The sequence below is a fragment of the Salmo salar genome, chromosome ssa07, assembly GCF_905237065.1.
Source record: "Salmo salar chromosome ssa07, Ssal_v3.1, whole genome shotgun sequence".
Lineage (NCBI taxonomy): Eukaryota > Metazoa > Chordata > Actinopteri > Salmoniformes > Salmonidae > Salmo > Salmo salar.
This window is the reverse complement of record NC_059448.1, coordinates 54,155,305-54,172,732: the sequence shown is the minus strand read 5'-3', so window position 1 is coordinate 54,172,732 and position 17,428 is coordinate 54,155,305. Positions and strand designations below refer to the sequence as shown.

The window sequence follows — 17,428 nt, the reverse complement described above, 5'->3', positions numbered from 1 at the left end:
CAGCTCTTTCTCAGCTCTCTCCCCTCTCTCTCAGCTCTCTCCCCCTCTCTCTCAGCTCTCTCCCCCTCTCTCTCAGCTCTCTCCCCCTCTCTCTCAGCTCTCTCCCCCTCTCTCTCAGCTCTCACCCCCTCTCTCTCAGCTCTCTCCCCCTCTCTTTCAGCTCTCTTCCCCCTCTCTCTCAGCTCTCTTCCCCCTCTCTCTCAGCTCTCTTCCCCCCCTCTCTCAGCTCTCCCCCCTCACTGATCTAACACAGTTGGATATGTGAGAGTAAGGACTCCACACCATTACAAACTCTTGGGCCAGTGGAGGCTGGTGGGAGGAGCAATAGAAGGACGGGCTCATTGAAATGGCTAGAATGGAGTCAGACATGTGGTTTCCATATGTTTGATATCGTTCCATTTTCATTCCATTCCAGCCATTACAATGAGCCTGTCTCTCCCCCCTCTCTCAGCTCTCTCCCCCCTCTCTCCTCGCTCTCTCTCTCTCTCTCTCTCTCTCTCTCTCTCTCTCTCTCTCTCCGGTCTGTTGTAAGTCCATCCTGTCTCTGTCAATCCTGAGAGACTCCCTGATGTGTTCATTCCAGACATGCTGTCACTCATTACCCTGCTCATCTGTCAGATTAACGTCTCCCTCACTTTCACACTCTCCCTCCATCCCCTCCTCCTCTAGCCCTCCCTCAGCTCTCTCTCTCTGCTTGACTATTAGTATTCCCACTGCTCTCTTTCTGCCTCAGTTGAATGGCAGTGTTACAAGACCCCATGGGGTTAGTGAGGGACAAGACTGGTTCACTTTCCAAAAAAAGTCTCTCTTCTCCACTCCTATCCTACACACACCCACACCCCGTCTGAGCCCAGTGTGCACCAGAGAGGCCAGTGACGGGCTCTCACATGTACCGCTTCTCTCCTCCCCCTCCTGTGAGTCCCCCTCTTCTCCCTCTCTCCCCATCCTGCTAACTCTCAGGAAGCCTCGTATAGTTGATTAGCTTGACAGCCCGGGCTCCCTAACGATGTTAACCAGCCTTCTTCTGTCATCCCGGCCCACTGGTAATGAGTCACACACACACACACTTGCGGACATACACGCACACTCAAGGACACACACACAAGGTATACACACATGCACGCACGCACGCACTTGTGGACTGTTGACACACACGTACTTATAGACATACACACAGACGCATACACATCGGTCACACCCACTCACAGTTAGTTACAGTATATGCATACACACACACACACACACACACACACACACACACCAACGTGTACCGTCCACAACACAGTGAGGAACACAGAGGCATGCAGAGTTATTCTATTAAGCTGACGGGGGTTGATCATGCACAGCATTAGCACATCTTTTGGCTAATGCTGCGCTGATTTGCATCAACACATACTTGACCTATGGCCCTCCCTTCCTTTCCTCCCGTCTGTCCAGCTCCGGTGATACACACACAGTCTGTGATGGCTCTCTGGAGCGCTATCATCCAGCCATTAGCCCACTCTAATAAAAACCACTAATTTACCACCATGAAGATTTATTAAATATAAACACGCCATAACCACAATGCTAATGAAAACTGAGACGGAGGGAGGGAGGGAGAGAGACATGGATGGAGGGACGGACGGACGGAGAGAAGGAGAGGGACGGACGGATGGAGAGAAGGAGAGGGAGGGACGGACGGACGGAGAGAAGGAGAGGGACGGACGGATGGACCAACGGAGGGAGGGAGGGAGGGAGGGAGGGAGGGACGGACGGACGGAGAGAAAGCCAGGAACTTTGAAAGAGGAGAGGCTGGATGTAGTTTGGCGTTGGGTGCATAGTCTGCATTCCTAAAGTTTTCCCCAAAAATGCTGTTATGTTGGGCAGTGGGGGCTGTGTGCAGTGGGGGCTGGGCAGTGGGCACTTCGGGCGGCTGGTAGCCTAGCGTAGGGCCAGTAACTGAAAGATTGCTGTTTCGAAACACCGAGCCAACTAGGTGAAAAATCTGTCTGTGCCCTTGAGCAAGACACTTCATCCTAAATGCTCCTGTAAGTCGCTCTGGATAAGAGTGTCTGCTAAATGACTACAATGTAAAACATTTTGAATGTTGTACATACAGCAGCAGTGTTAACACAGAGGATACACTGTAGTTATATTGGTGTTGTTGGTGTTGTATTATTTGTCTGTGTAGTAACCGGTCTAACAACCTGTCTGACAGCCTGTGAGGTGTAATGTGTGGACAGAAACCCACGGTTCAGATTTACAGTTCAAATAAACTGCTTTCTCTAAATACTCAAGTCCATTAGGTACCAATTAAACTAGCCAATTATATCCACATCTTGTTTATGACTGTGAAGATTTAGATTCATTATTGATTACATTTTAAACAGTTTTCCATTGCATGCCCTAATAAACATGTCCCTGTGGTCCCCATCAAAATACTGTATTCTGAAGTGTTGTCAGGTGTATTCAGATATACAGTGAGTACTAGTGGATAATACATCAGGTACTTGGAGCTGTGTTCAGGTCTCCCCCTACATTCCAAGGTAGTATAGATCTATTCAGGTGTGTCTCCTGTGGTCCCCCTCGTGCAGGTGTCAGCGGTGGAGTCTCTGGAGGGCCCCCTGCTGCAGGTGGAGGGTCTGGGGGACCTGCGTCTGGAGCTCCACAGTAAGAAGCTCAACATCCATGTGGTCCTCATCGACGAGCTGCACCGGCACCTCTACATCAAGTCTACCAGCCGCCTGGGGACCAAGAACAAGGACAAGAACCAGGGACGCCACGGGGGGTGAGTGGCCTGGAGAAGGGGGGTGCAGTCAACAGAGGGAATGTAATGTTCATCATTTGCCGTATTCTAGAATAGTAGGGCAAGGACTCAAACACCAGATCTCAGTAGAGATTGGAAGTAGTCGTTTTCACTTCAAAATAAAAGCTTTGGGAGTCTGTATGGGTGTTCACTCTGCGTTAGAAGTAAATGTATAATTGGGGGGAAACTGGTTGAAATCATTAAATGAAATACCATAACATGAGACAAGTCAGTCTTCAACCTCCACTCCTCTAATCCCACACAGCACAGTTCTACGCTACATGTGTTGTCCCTCAGTGTTTACATTAGCTAGTCTAAACTTCTAGTGACAAGACAACGTCCCTGTCTCACCACTTAGTGCAAACACATCTGATTCATTCATGGGAGACCAAAGATGATGCTCTGTAGAATGATAATGTGGGTTTTGGTTAGTCGACGACCGCGTCACAACCTACATTAGCGTCGGGAGGATTATCATACCAACACCAATGGGTGTGTCCCAAATGGCACCCTATTCCCCACTTAGTGCACTACTTTAAAAAGTAATACACTGTGTAGTGCACTATGCAAGGAATAAGGTGCCATTTGGGACACGTTAGAATGCTGTGTGGAGCGACGGCTGCCACCTGCATGCTGATTCCTATACCAAGATGCAGCATCACAACACATTAGGCTGATGCAGGTCACCCACCTCTCCAGCAATGAAGCCTGTTGTTTTGATGTTTGTTTAATTCATGCTAGGGGTGTGTGTGTGTGTGTGTGTGTGTGTGTAGTATCTTTATTGGCGTGTGTGTGATTGGTGTCTTTTTCTGTGTGTGATTGTTGTGTGTACAGAAGTGTGGTGTCTGTGCTGTGACGTTCTGTAGAGTGATGTATTAGTTGGGGTTTTAGAGTGACAGGTTAAAGCTCCTGTATAGTGGAGGTTTGGTAAGAACAACCCACCTCCACTCAACACTCACTAAGCAGGGCTACACTTAACACTGTCTGGAGGTACAGGTCAGGGCTACACTCAACACTGTGTGGAGGTTGGTACATGGCTGACTCTGTTTGTTAATCCAGGTTGTTAAAACCTCTTTGGGCTAGGGGGCAGTATTTTCATGTCCGGATGAAAATCGTGCCCAAAGTAAACTGCCTTTTACTCAGGCCCAGAAGCTAGGATATGCATATAATTGGTAGATTTGGATAGAAAACACTCTAAAGTTTCCAAAACTGTTAAAATAATGTCTGCGAGTATAACAGACCTGATATGGCAGGCGAAAACCTGAGGAAAATCGATCCAGGAAGTGCCATTATTTTGAAATGGGTGTTTTTCCATTGAAAGCCTATCCACAATTTAAAGGGATATGACCCAGATTGCGTTCCCTGTGGCTTCCACTAGATGTGAACAGTCTTTAGACATTGTTTCAGGCTTTTATTCTGAAAAATGAGGGAGAATGACCACTTTCAATGAGTGGACAGTGGAAAGTCCCAGAGCTGTTTGCGCGCTACCGAGAGTGCGCCTTTCGTTGTTTTTCCTTTATATTGACGACACTATTGTCCGGTTGAAATATTATTGATTATTTAGACGACAAACAACCTGAGGATTGATTATAAACATCGTTTGACATGTTTCTACGAACTTTACTGGTACTATTTGGATTTTTGGTCTGCCTGTTGTGACTGCCTTTGAGCCAATGGATTACTGAACAAAACGCGCCAACAAAACGGAGGTTTTTGGACATAAAGAGGGACTTCATCGATCAAAACGAACATTTATTGTGTAACATGGAGTCTTGTGAGTGCAACCATATGAAGATCATCAAAGGTAAGTGATTAATTTTATCACTATTTCTGACTTTTTTTACTCCTCTACTTGGCTGGAAAATGTTTGTATGGTTTTGTGTGCTGGGCGCTGTCCTCAGATAATCGCATGTTATGCTTTCGCCGTAAAGCCTTTTTGAAATCTGACACAGCGGCTGGATTAACAAGAAGTTCATTTTTAAACCTATGTATAACACTTGTAGGTTTTATGAATTTTTATTATGAGTATTTCTGTTTTTTGAATTTGGCGCTCTGTAATTTCACTGGATGTTGTCAAATCAATCCCGTAAAAGGGATTTGATCCCTAAGACGTTTTAACAGGTTCATTATAAAGCTCTGCTTGTCTCTCAGGTGAATGTTGTTGTTGTTGTGGATAGCAGGGTTGGGCTCAATTCAAATTGAAGCCAGTCAATTCAGGAAGTGATTTTAATTTAACATTCTGAAATAAGTAGCTTCTACTTTTCAGTTTAGTGAGAAGTCATTGAAAATAAATGGATTTTTTTTGTTATTTACTGAATTGTAATTTTATAACGAGGATGACGATGATGATGATGGTGACTGATGATGCTCTTCTCAACTCTCCCCAGCTCTACAACCAAAGACACATCCCCTCTGCCCCAGCTGGACGTCAGCAGCCTGTCCACCCCTCGCAAGCTGATGGACTCCTCCCAGTTCAGTACCCCAGGGACCACCAGCAGTAAGTTGCCTTGGTAGTCCAACACACATCCATTATGCATGGCTGCTTGGCTGAATACAGCAGTACTAAATGTAAATGAGGGCCTGCACACTATACCAACCTAATAAAGTAATGTTTTGTTGCAATTGATTGTGCTGACCTTACTTCATTACCACCAGTAGAATGGCTTTAGGAATACTACTGGACAAGAGAGGAAGAGGGGGGTGGGAGACGAGGAAGGGGCGGGGACAGAGAGTGGAAGGGGCGGGGACAGAGGGGTGGGGAAGGATAGAGCGTCAGTGAGAATGTGGGGAAGAAACTGGAGAGAACTGGATATTGAGTGGAAAAGAGAAAGGGAGAGGAGTTGAGATGGATAGAAAAGAGAACATGGTGTAGATGGAGAGAGATACTGTAGAGACGTGATGAGAACTATTGGACATAGTTGTCTCCTGGATAGCACAGTGGTAGAGTTGTCAGGTTAGTGTTCTACTGTCGTTCCACTCTGCCGATGCTCCTAGTGATAATGAAATCATTAGCAGGGATCTGTACTGCTGCAGTTATTACATCCATTAGCATGTCATTAGAGGTGTGTACCAGAGAACGCTGCAGGCTCAACACACCTCATACATAACACTGCCTCTCACACACACTCCACTGATGGCATTTACACGCCAGCAAACACATGCACACACACAGAAGCACTAATGCACACACGCACCTTCTCCCCGCTTCCATCTATGCCTCGTATTTCCTCCTCCTTGCAGCACAGTACATACATCACGGCATTATTAGGCCATTATCATAATAGTACATACTGTACATCACAGCATTATTAGGCCATTATCATAATAGTACATACTGTACATCACAGCATTATTAGGCTATTATCATAATAGTACATACATCACAGCATTAGGGCATTATCATAATAGTACACACATCACAGCATTAGGGCATTATCATAATAGTACATACATCACAGCATTAGGGCATTACAGCATTATCAGGGCATTATCATGCTAGTACATACATCACAGCATTATCAGGGCATTATCATATTAGTACATGCATTACTAGGCCATTATCATAATAGTACATACTCTAGATCACAACATTATTAGTCCATTATCATAATAGTACATACTGTACCTCACAACATTACCAGTCCATTATCATACTCGTGCATACATCACAGCATTATTAGGGCATTATCAAACCAGTACATGCATCACAGCATTATCAGGGTATTATCATACTTGTACATACATCACATCATTATTAGGACATTATCATACTAGTACATACATCACAACATTATTATGGCATTATCACACTAGTACATTATTCACATCATTATTAGGGCATTATCATACTCTTGCATATACCACAGCATTATCAGTCCATACTAGTGCATACATCACAGCGTTATTAGGGCATTATCATACCAGTACATGCATCACAGTATTATCAGGGCATTATCATACTAGTATATACATGACATGATTATTAGGACATTATCGTACTGACAAATCACAGCATTATCAGTCCATACTAGTGCATACATGACATCGTTATTGGGGCATTATCATACCAGTATATGCATCACAGCATTATTAGGGCATTATCATACTAGTACATACATCACATCATTATTAGGGCATTATCATACTCGTTCATACATCACAGCATTATTAGGGCGTTATCATACTAGTACATACGTTTTCATAACATCATAATCAGCTGCCACCCCTCTATATCTCCCATTAGTCACCATGTATTCCTGTCAGCACAGTGGGGTGGATAACATTCATTATGCTCATAGGCCACAGTGGAACAGTTACCTCTGGTAATACAGCGTCTACAGGGGAGTTTGTTATAGTGTGGTGATTACATTCCCTGGCTGTGGAGTTTGTTATAGTGTGGTGATAACATTCCCTGGCTGTGGAGTTTGTTATAGTGGTGATAACATTCCCTGGCTGTGGAGTTTGTTATAGTGTGGTGATTACATTCCCTGGCTGTGGAGTTTGTTATAGTGTGTTGATAACATTCCCTGGTTGTGGAGTTTGTTATAGTGTGTTGATAACGTTCCCTGGCTGTGGAGTTTGTTATAGTGTGGTGATTACATTCCCTGGCTGTGGAGTTTGTTATAGTGTGTTGATAACATTCCCTGGCTGTGGAGTTTGTTATAGTGTGGTGATTACATTCCCTGGCTGTGGAGTTTGTTATAGTGTGGTGATAACATTCCCTGGCTGTGGAGTTTGTTATAGTGTGTTGATAACATTCCCTGGCTGTGGAGTTTGTTATAGTGTGGTGATTACATTCCCTGGCTGTGGAGTTTGTTATAGTGTGTTGATAACATTCCCTGGTTGTGGAGTTTGTTATAGTGTGTTGATAACATTCCCTGGCTGTGGAGTTTGTTATAGTGTGTTGATGACATTCCCTGGCTGTGGAGTTTGTTATAGTGTGGTGATGACATTCCCTGGCTGTGGAGTTTGTTATAGTGTGGTGATTACATTCCCTGGCTGTGGAGTTTGTTATAGTGTGTTGATTACATTCCCTGGCTGTGGAGTTTGTTATAGTGTGGTGATAACATTCCCTGGCTGTGGAGTTTGTTATAGTGTGGTGATAACATTCCCTGGCTGTGGAGTTTGTTATAGTGTGTTGATAACATTCCCTGGCTGTGGAGTTTGTTATAGTGTGGTGATTACATTCCCTGGCTGTGGAGTTTGTTATAGTGTGTTGATAACATTCCCTGGCTGTGGAGTTTGTTATAGTGTGGTGATTACATTCCCTGGCTGTGGAGTTTGTTATAGTGTGTTGATAACATTCCCTGGCTGTGGAGTTTGTTATAGTGTGGTGATTACATTCCCTGGCTGTGGAGTTTGTTATAGTGTGGTGATAACATTCCCTGGCTGTGGAGTTTGTTATAGTGTGGTGATAACATTCCCTGGCTGTGGAGTTTGTTATAGTGTGGTGATTACATTCCCTGGCTGTGGAGTTTGTTATAGTGTGGTGATAACATTCCCTGGCTGTGGAGTTTGTTATAGTGTGTTGATAACATTCCCTGGCTGTGGAGTTTGTTATAGTGTGGTGATTACATTCCCTGGCTGTGGAGTTTGTTATAGTGTGGTGATTACATTCCCTGGCTGTGGAGTTTGTTATAGTGTGTTGATGACATTCCCTGGCTGTGGAGTTTGTTATAGTGTGGTGATTACATTCCCTGGCTGTGGAGTTTGTTATAGTGTGTTGATAACATTCCCTGGCTGTGGAGTTTGTTATAGTGTGGTGATTACATTCCCTGGCTGTGGAGTTTGTTATAGTGTGGTGATTACATTCCCTGGCTGTGGAGTTTGTTATAGTGTGGTGATTACATTCCCTGGCTGTGGAGTTTGTTATAGTGTGGTGATAACATTCCCTGGCTGTGGAGTTTGTTATAGTGTGGTGATTACATTCCCTGGCTGTGGAGTTTGTTATAGTGTGTTGATAACATTCCCTGGCTGTGGAGTTTGTTATAGTGTGGTGATTACATTCCCTGGCTGTGGAGTTTGTTATAGTGTGGTGATTACATTCCCTGGCTGTGGAGTTTGTTATAGTGTGGTCATTACATTCCCTGGCTGTGGAGTTTGTTATAGTGTGTTGATGACATTCCCTGGCTGTGGAGTTTGTTATAGTGTGTTGATAACATTCCCTGGCTGTGGAGTTTGTTATAGTGTGTTGATGACATTCCCTGGCTGTGGAGTTTGTTATAGTGTGTTGATAACATTCCCTGGCTGTGGAGTTTGTTATAGTGTGTTGATGACATTCCCTGGCTGTGGAGTTTGTTATAGTGTGTTGATGACATTCCCTGGCTGTGGAGTTTGTTATAGTGTGTTGATGACATTCCCTGGCTGTGGAGTTTGTTATAGTGTGGTCATTACATTCCCTGGCTGTGGAGTTTGTTATAGTGTGTTGATGACATTCCCTGGCTGTGGAGTTTGTTATAGTGTGTTGATAACATTCCCTGGCTGTGGAGTTTGTTATAGTGTGTTGATAACATTCCCTGGCTGTGGAGTTTGTTATAGTGTGTTGATAACATTCCCTGGCTGTGGAGTTTGTTATAGTGTGGTGATAACATTCCCTGGTTGTGGAGTGTTATAGTGTGTTGATAACATTCCCTGGTTGTGGAGTGTTATAGTGTGGTGATAACATTCCCTGGCTGTGGAGCTGCGAAAACACAAACAAGATGATTAAGATGCCCAAGGCGACAGGTAGCCTAGTGGTTACAGCGTTGGACCAGTAACCGAAAGGTTGCAAGATCAAGCAGACAAGGTAAAAAAAATTCTGTCGTTCTGCCCTGAACAAGGCAGTTAACCCACTGTTCCTAGGCCATCATTGTAAATAAGAATTTGTTCTTAACTGACTTGCCTAGTTAAATAAAGGTAAAAAGAAAAGCTTCTCTCTGGTCTAGTTATTTTTTCTTGATATCTAGCTAATCTCTCTCTCTCTGCAACTTTCTCCCAGGCGCTACCCACCCACCCACTCAACCCATCCTAACGCGTTTGTTTGAATGCAAGCCTAAACCCTCCTTCCCTGTCAGGTCAGATTTGCCCCGGTACCTGGTCAGCTAGCCAGCCTACTGCTAGCTGCAGGTGTACTGTGTCTGTTACAGCTCCATAGCCCCTCCTCCGTACCTCTGTCCCTATGCCATTACCAGACCCCCACTCTTCCTCTCCCCACTAACCTCTGTCCCTATGCCATTACCAGACCCCCACTCTTCCTCTCCCCACTAACCTCTGTCCCTATGCCATTACCAGACCCCCACTCTTCCTCTCCCCACTAACCTCTGTCCCTATGCCATTACCAGACCCCCACTCTTCCTTGCCCCACTAACCTCTGTCCCTATGCCATTACCAGACCCCCACTCTTCCTCTCCCCACTAACCTCTGTCCCTATGCCATTACCAGACCCCCACTCTTCCTCGCCCCACTAACCTCTGTCCCTATGCCATTACCAGACCCCCACTCTTCCTTGCCCCACTAACCTCTGTCCTTATGCCAGCCACACCCCCAATACAGTCGCAAGGCCAGCCTTAGAAAAACCTAACCCCTCCCCATACCCCTGTCCTTCTGCCAATCTACCCTCTACCAACCCCCTGTCTCCACCTCTGAGCCTACCATCCAACTGATCACTCTCTCCCCTATAATTGCTGCTGTTTGTGGGGGAGTCAGTTGACTAACTTGGGTAGAGAGAGAGAGAGAGAGAGAGAGAGAGAAGCCTCTTAATTCACACCCAGGGCCTAAGTCATTTCCCTGCGCTAACTGCACTTCCCTCTCACATTATTACGGCAAAACGCAAGCAATTAGCCGGCGCCGCGTGCTAAGTGCCATGTGCCGCGATGACGACAGCATAACTCTCCAGCTTTTGTCGACAACGCTGCTTCGTCTAATGGCCTCAGCGCACATCATTTAGTAGCTGGTAATTGTAGTGATTATGACGTGAAAAAACTACAGTCGCTGGCAGGAGAAATAGTCTATTAACGTCACATAAACATTAACTCTCTTAACGTACCCCGCTTACAACGCTTTGAAGGGAAAACGGAGGCTGTTTCATCAGATTGGAATTAGAACGTAGCCCTGCTGTTACTCTCAATTTAGCAAGTTAATGTGGCGAGGTCTGAGAGAGAGAGGGAGAGAGGGAGAGAGGGAGGGGGTTGAGGTGCTGATCAGGGAGGTAAAGGTGAAGAAGTGTTGTGGGGATGTTTCATTTGATCCAAACACTCACAAGTTTGATGACGAGGAAGAGTTTGAAAGCCTAGTAGTGAGTGGTGAGCTGTACGGGGTTGTTATGGTGATGATAATACATGGCATTGAGGAGAGAGATGACAGTAGGACTAGGATGATGTTTATGAAGATGGATGGTGATGGTTACAACTATAACAACTCATTCTTTCATGTGTGTCTCTAGGAAGTTTCATGAGTATGATGGCTTTCAAATAGTACCACATCCTGTAGCTCTAGTATCTCTCTCTCCCTCCATCACTTCCCATGTTTTCTATCTATCCATCTCTACTTCTCTCTCACTCTGTGTCACTCCCTCTTTCAGTGCGTGAGCTGCAGGCGCACCACGAGGCCCGCGAGGACCCTGACGTGCACCCGGAGGAGAACACCCAAGAGTTCATGGGCGTCCTCATCAAAGGCCTGGCCAAGCTCAAGAAGATCCCGGAGGCTGTCAAGGCCATCATGGAGCGCCTGGAGCCTGAGCTGAAGCAGATACTGAAGAGATCCACTACCCAGATAGCTGATCACGCCTACCAGAGAGGAGAGAACCTAGCCACAGAGAGCCAGCCCAGGTAGGGAGGGGTGGAGGGATGGAGGGAAGGTGGTAGGAGTGGATGGTGGGATGACAGACCATGCCTACCAGAGAGGAGAGAACCTAGCCACAGAGAGCCAGCCCAGGTAGGGAGGGGTGGAGGGATGGAGGGAAGGTGGTAGGAGTGGATGGTGGGATGACAGACCATGCCTACCAGAGAGGAGAGAACCTAGCCACAGAGAGCCAGCCCAGGTAGGGAGGGGTGGAGGGAAGGTGGGATGCAGGTAGGAGAGGGGTGGGATGGGGGGGTGCAGGTAGGGATGGAGGTAGGGTTGGAGGGAAGGTGGGATGATGTGTGCATGTAGGGGTGGTGGGAAGGCTGGAAGGTGGGATGGAGGTAGGGATAGGGGTAGGGATGGAGGTAGGGATGGGGGGAGGTGGAGGGAAGGCGGGATGCAGGCAGGGATGGGGGTGGAGGGAAGGCGGGATGCAGGTAGGGATGCAGGTAGGGGTGGAGGGAAGGCTGTAAGGTGGGATGGAGGTAGGGATGGGGGAGGTGGAGGGAAGGCGGGATGCAGGTAGGGAGCAGGTAGGGATGGGGTGGAGGGAAGGCAGGATGCAGGTAGGGATGCAGGTAGGGGTGGAGGGAAGGCTGTAAGGTGGGATGGGGGAGGTGGAGGGAAGGCGGGATGCAGGTAGGGATGCAGGTAGGGATGGGGTGGAGGGAAGGCGGGATGCAGGTAGGGATGCAGGTAGGGATGGAGGGAAGGCTGTAAGGTGGGATGGGGGGAGGTGGAGGGAAGGCGGGATGCAGGTAGGGAGCAGGTAGGGTTGGAGGGAAGGCTGTAAGGTGGGATGGAGGTAGGGATGGGGTGGAGGGAAGGCGGGATGCAGGTAGGGGTGGAGGGTACGGGTGGATGGTGGGATAGCAGACCATGCCTACCAGAGAGGAGAGAACCTGGCCACAGAGTGACAGCCCAGGTGAGGAAAGAGGGGGGGAAATGGCTTTGGTTATTCAGTGAGAAAAGGTGTGGGTGGAGGAGAAGAAATAAGGGGACGGGGTTTGGGGACATTGGCCCTGTTAGGAAATGTGAAAATGAAATGCATCTTTCCTTCCTTGAAGTGACCACTAATCTCACATGACTGGATAGGTGAGAGCTATGAAGTGAAACCCTCAATTTTTACCTATCTAATCATGTGGAATTTGTGATTTCTTCAAGGAGGGAAGGAAGGATATATTGTGGGTTTTCAAACAAGGCCTTTGGGTGTATAGTTTTGTCCAACTCACTGGCTAAGGTGAGGTAGGAACAGTGGAGGAGAGGTACTGTATGGGTCTGAGGTGAGGTAGGAACAGTGGAGGAGAGGTACTGTATGGGTCTGAGGTGAGGTAGGAACAGTGGAGGAGAGGTACTGTATGGGTCTGAGGTGAGGTAGGAACAGTGGAGGAGAGGTACTGTATGGGTCTGAGGTGAGGTAGGAACAGTGGAGGAGAGGTACTGTATGGGTCTGAGGTGAGGTAGGAACAGTGGAGGAGAGGTACTGTATGGGTCTGAGGTGAGGTAGGAACAGTGGAGGAGAGGTACTGTATGGGTCTGAGGTGAGGTAGGAACAGTGGAGGAGAGGTACTGTATGGGTCTGAGGTGAGGTAGGAACAGTGGAGGAGAGGTACTGTATGGGTCTGAGGTGAGGTAGGAACAGTGGAGGAGAGGTACTGTATGGGTCTGAGGTGAGGTAGGAACAGTGGAGGAGAGGTACTGTTTGGGTCTGAGGTGAGGTAGGAACAGTAGAGGAGAGGTACTGTATGGGTCTGAGGTGAGGTAGGAACAGTGGAGGAGAGGTACTGTATGGGTCTGAGGTGAGGTAGGAACAGTGGAGGAGAGGTACTGTATGGGTCTGAGGTGAGGTAGGAACAGTGGAGGAGAGGTACTGTTTGGGTCTGAGGTGAGGTAGGAACAGTGGAGGAGAGGTACTGTTTGGGTCTGAGGTGAGGTAGGAACAGTGGAGGAGAGGTACTGTTTGGGTCTGAGGTGAGGTAGGAACAGTGGAGGAGAGGTACTGTTTGGGTCTGAGGTGAGGTAGGAACAGTGGAGGAGAGGTACTGTTTGGGTCTGAGGTGAGGTAGGAACAGTGGAGGAGAGGTACTGTTTGGGTCTGAGGTGAGGTAGGAACAGTGGAGGAGAGGTACTGTTTGGGTCTGAGGTGAGGTAGGAACAGTGGAGGAGAGGTACTGTATGGGTCTGAGGTGAGGTAGGAACAGTGGAGGAGAGGTACTGTTTGGGTCTGAGGTGAGGTAGGAACAGTAGAGGAGAGGTACTGTTTGGGTCTGAGGTGAGGTAGGAACAGTAGAGGAGAGGTACTGTATGGTTCTGAGGTGAGGTAGGAACAGTGGAGGAGAGGTACTGTTTGGGTCTGAGGTGAGGTAGGAACAGTGGAGGAGAGGTACTGTATGGGTCTGAGGTGAGGTAGGAACAGTGGAGGAGAGGTACTGTATGGGTCTGAGGTGAGGTAGGAACAGTGGAGGAGAGGTACTGTATGGGTCTGAGGTGAGGTAGGAACAGTGGAGGAGAGGTACTGTTTGGGTCTGAGGTGAGGTAGGAACAGTGGAGGAGAGGTACTGTTTGGGTCTGAGGTGAGGTAGGAACAGTGGAGGAGAGGTACTGTATGGGTCTGAGGTGAGGTAGGAACAGTGGAGGAGAGGTACTGTATGGGTCTGAGGTGAGGTAGGAACAGTGGAGGAGAGGTACTGTATGGGTCTGAGGTGAGGTAGGAACAGTGGAGGAGAGGTACTGTTTGGGTCTGAGGTGAGGTAGGAACAGTGGAGGAGAGGTACTGTATGGGTCTGAGGTGAGGTAGGAACAGTGGAGGAGAGGTACTGTATGGGTCTGAGGTGAGGTAGGAACAGTGGAGGAGAGGTACTGTATGGGTCTGAGGTGAGGTAGGAACAGTGGAGGAGAGGTACTGTATGGGTCTGAGGTGAGGTAGGAACAGTGGAGGAGAGGTACTGTATGGGTCTGAGGTGAGGTAGGAACAGTAGAGGAGAGGTACTGTTTGGGTCTGAGGTGAGGTAGGAACAGTGGAGGAGAGGTACTGTATGGGTCTGAGGTGAGGTAGGAACAGTAGAGGAGAGGTACTGTATGGGTCTGAGGTGAGGTAGGAACAGTGGAGGAGAGGTACTGTATGGGTCTGAGGTGAGGTAGGAACAGTGGAGGAGAGGTACTGTATGGGTCTGAGGTGAGGTAGGAACAGTGGAGGAGAGGTACTGTATGGGTCTGAGGTGAGGTAGGAACAGTAGAGGAGAGGTACTGTATGGGTCTGAGGTGAGGTAGGAACAGTGGAGGAGAGGTACTGTATGGGTCTGAGGTGAGGTAGGAACAGTAGAGGAGAGGTACTGTATGGGTCTGAGGTGAGGTAGGAACAGTGGAGGAGAGGTACTGTATGGGTCTGAGGTGAGGTAGGAACAGTAGAGGAGAGGTACTGTATGGGTCTGAGGTGAGGTAGGAACAGTGGAGGAGAGGTACTGTATGGGTCTGAGGTGAGGTAGGAACAGTGGAGGAGAGGTACTGTATGGGTCTGAGGTGAGGTAGGAACAGTAGAGGAGAGGTACTGTATGGGTCTGAGGTGAGGTAGGAACAGTGGAGGAGAGGTACTGTATGGGTCTGAGGTGAGGTAGGAACAGTGGAGGAGAGGTACTGTATGGGTCTGAGGTGAGGTAGGAACAGTGGAGGAGAGGTACTGTATGGGTCTGAGGTGAGGTAGGAACAGTGGAGGAGAGGTACTGTATGGGTCTGAGGTGAGGTAGGAACAGTGGAGGAGAGGTACTGTATGGGTCTGAGGTGAGGTAGGAACAGTGGAGGAGAGGTACTGTATGGGTCTGTGTCTCCATCACTAATAAGCAAACAAACCATCAGGCAAGAAGGAGACAAGTTTCACTTGAATCCTGGGCTTTTCTATCCTAGCTCTTCAGCTTTAGACAGAGTGAGTACGACAAGCGTGTTTTGGGAGCGAGTGAACTGCTAGAAAATGATTTTTGATTAGTCTCTATCCTCTCTTCCCTCTCTCTCCGCATCTCATTGTGGAAACCCTAATAAAGCAAACACTTAAGCACACCCTCTCCTCAGCCTCCTCTGTTCTCCCTCTCCTCAGCCTCCTCTGTTCTCCCTCTCCTCAGTCTCCTCTGTTCTCCCTCTCCTCAGTCTCCTCTGTTCTCCCTCTCCTCAGCCTCCTCTGTTCTCCCTCTCCTCAGCCTCCTCTGTTCTCCCTCTCCTCAGCCTCCTCTGTTCTCCCTCTCCTCAGCCTCCTCTGTTCTCCCTCTCCTCAGCCTCCTCTGTTCTCCCTCTCCTCAGCCTCCTCTGTTCTCCCTCTCCTCAGCCTCCTCTGTTCTCCCTCTCCTCAGCCTCCTCTGTTCTCCCTCTCCTCAGCCTCCTCTGTTCTCAGCCTCCTCTGTTCTCCCTCTCCTCAGCCTCCTCTGTTCTCCCTCTCCTCAGCCTCCTCTGTTCTCCCTCTCCTCAGCCTCCTCTGTTCTCCATCTCCTCAGCCTCCTCTGTTCTCAGCCTCCTCTGTTCTCCATCTCCTCAGCCTCCTCTGTTCTCCCTCTCCTCTGTTCTCCCTCTCCTCAGCCTCTTCTGTTCTCAGTCTCCTCCGCCTCCTCTGTTCTGCATCTCCTCAGCCTCCTCTGTTCTCAGCCTCCTCTGTTCTCCCTCTCATCAGCCTCCTCTGTTCTCAGCCTCCTCTGTTCTCCCTCTCCTCAGCCTCCTCTGTTCTCCCTCTCCTCAGCCTCCTCTGTTCTCCCTCTCCTCAGCCTCCTCTGTTCTCCATCTCCTCAGCCTCCTCTGTTCTCCCTCTCCTCAGCCTCCTCTGTTCTCCCTCTCCTCAGCCTCCTCTGTTCTCCCTCTCCTCAGCCTCCTCTGTTCTCCCTCTCCTCTGTTCTCCCTCTCCTCAGTCTCCTCTGTTCTCCCTCTCCTCAGTCTCCTCTGTTCTCCATCTCCTCAGTCCGTTCATTGCTAGCTGTTTCACTGTTTTCTCCTCCACCTCTATTGTACCCCATTGGATCATTTCCAGCTGTTTCCCCGCACGTTTTTCATAACTCTCTCATTTAAGGAAATGGAGTAATCCAGAAAGCCAAGACCCAGCCTCTGCTTTTTCCCTCAGCATTCATTTACTCCGCAGAAAAAAAAAGGAAATCACAAGATACTGGAAGAGAAGGGATATAATGACAGCACTTAAAGCACTTACTTTCAGTTGAGATGAACACTTGTTTTTTTGGGCCTCAGTTTCTCTCATTTTCTCTCCGTCTGTTTTCACGGTGTCTGTGTGTGTAAGTTGTGCCCTCTAATCCTAGCCATTCTCCACGTTTCAAGAGGTGGTCGTTGGTTCACCTGTCCTGAAGCATTGTGACTACTGGGTTTAGGTTAGTGCTGAGGCCTTGGCTGCATTTCATTCCAGAAAGGTTATCTCCTTCTCCTCTTTCCTAGTTGCTTACTCCCCTTCACGGATCTGACACGACTGGATAGGTGAAGGCAATATGGAGGAAACTAGGTAGTAGAGTGTCAATATGGAGGAAACTAGGTAGTTTTAACTAACACCTACCCAGTTAGTCAATATGGAGGAAACTAGGTAGTTTTAACTAACACCTACCCAGTTAGTCAATATGGAGGAAACTAGGTAGTTTTAACTAACACCAACCCAGTTAGTCAATATGGAGGAAACTAGGTAGTTTTAACTAACACCTACCCAGTTAGTCAATATGGAGGAAACTAGGTAGTTTTAACTAACACCTACCCAGTTAGTCAATATGGAGGAAACTAGGTAGTTTTAACTAACACCTACCCAGTTAGTCAATATGGAGGAAACTAGGTAGTTTTAACTAACACCTACCC

General features: G+C 47.9%; 1 protein-coding gene across 2 annotated transcripts in view; it reads left to right on the top strand.

The window, feature by feature from the left end:
- LOC106609608 (exocyst complex component 4) overlaps positions 1-17,428 on the top strand; it is a 284,451-nt gene that overhangs the window by 44,547 nt on the left and 222,476 nt on the right. For both annotated transcript variants that reach the window (XM_045722267.1, XM_045722266.1), the window contains exons 4-6: positions 2,577-2,770; positions 5,176-5,285; positions 11,346-11,592. In XM_045722267.1, coding sequence (XP_045578223.1) covers positions 2,577-2,770; positions 5,176-5,285; positions 11,346-11,592 — 551 coding nt within the window. The remainder of the gene's footprint in view (positions 1-2,576; positions 2,771-5,175; positions 5,286-11,345; positions 11,593-17,428) is intronic.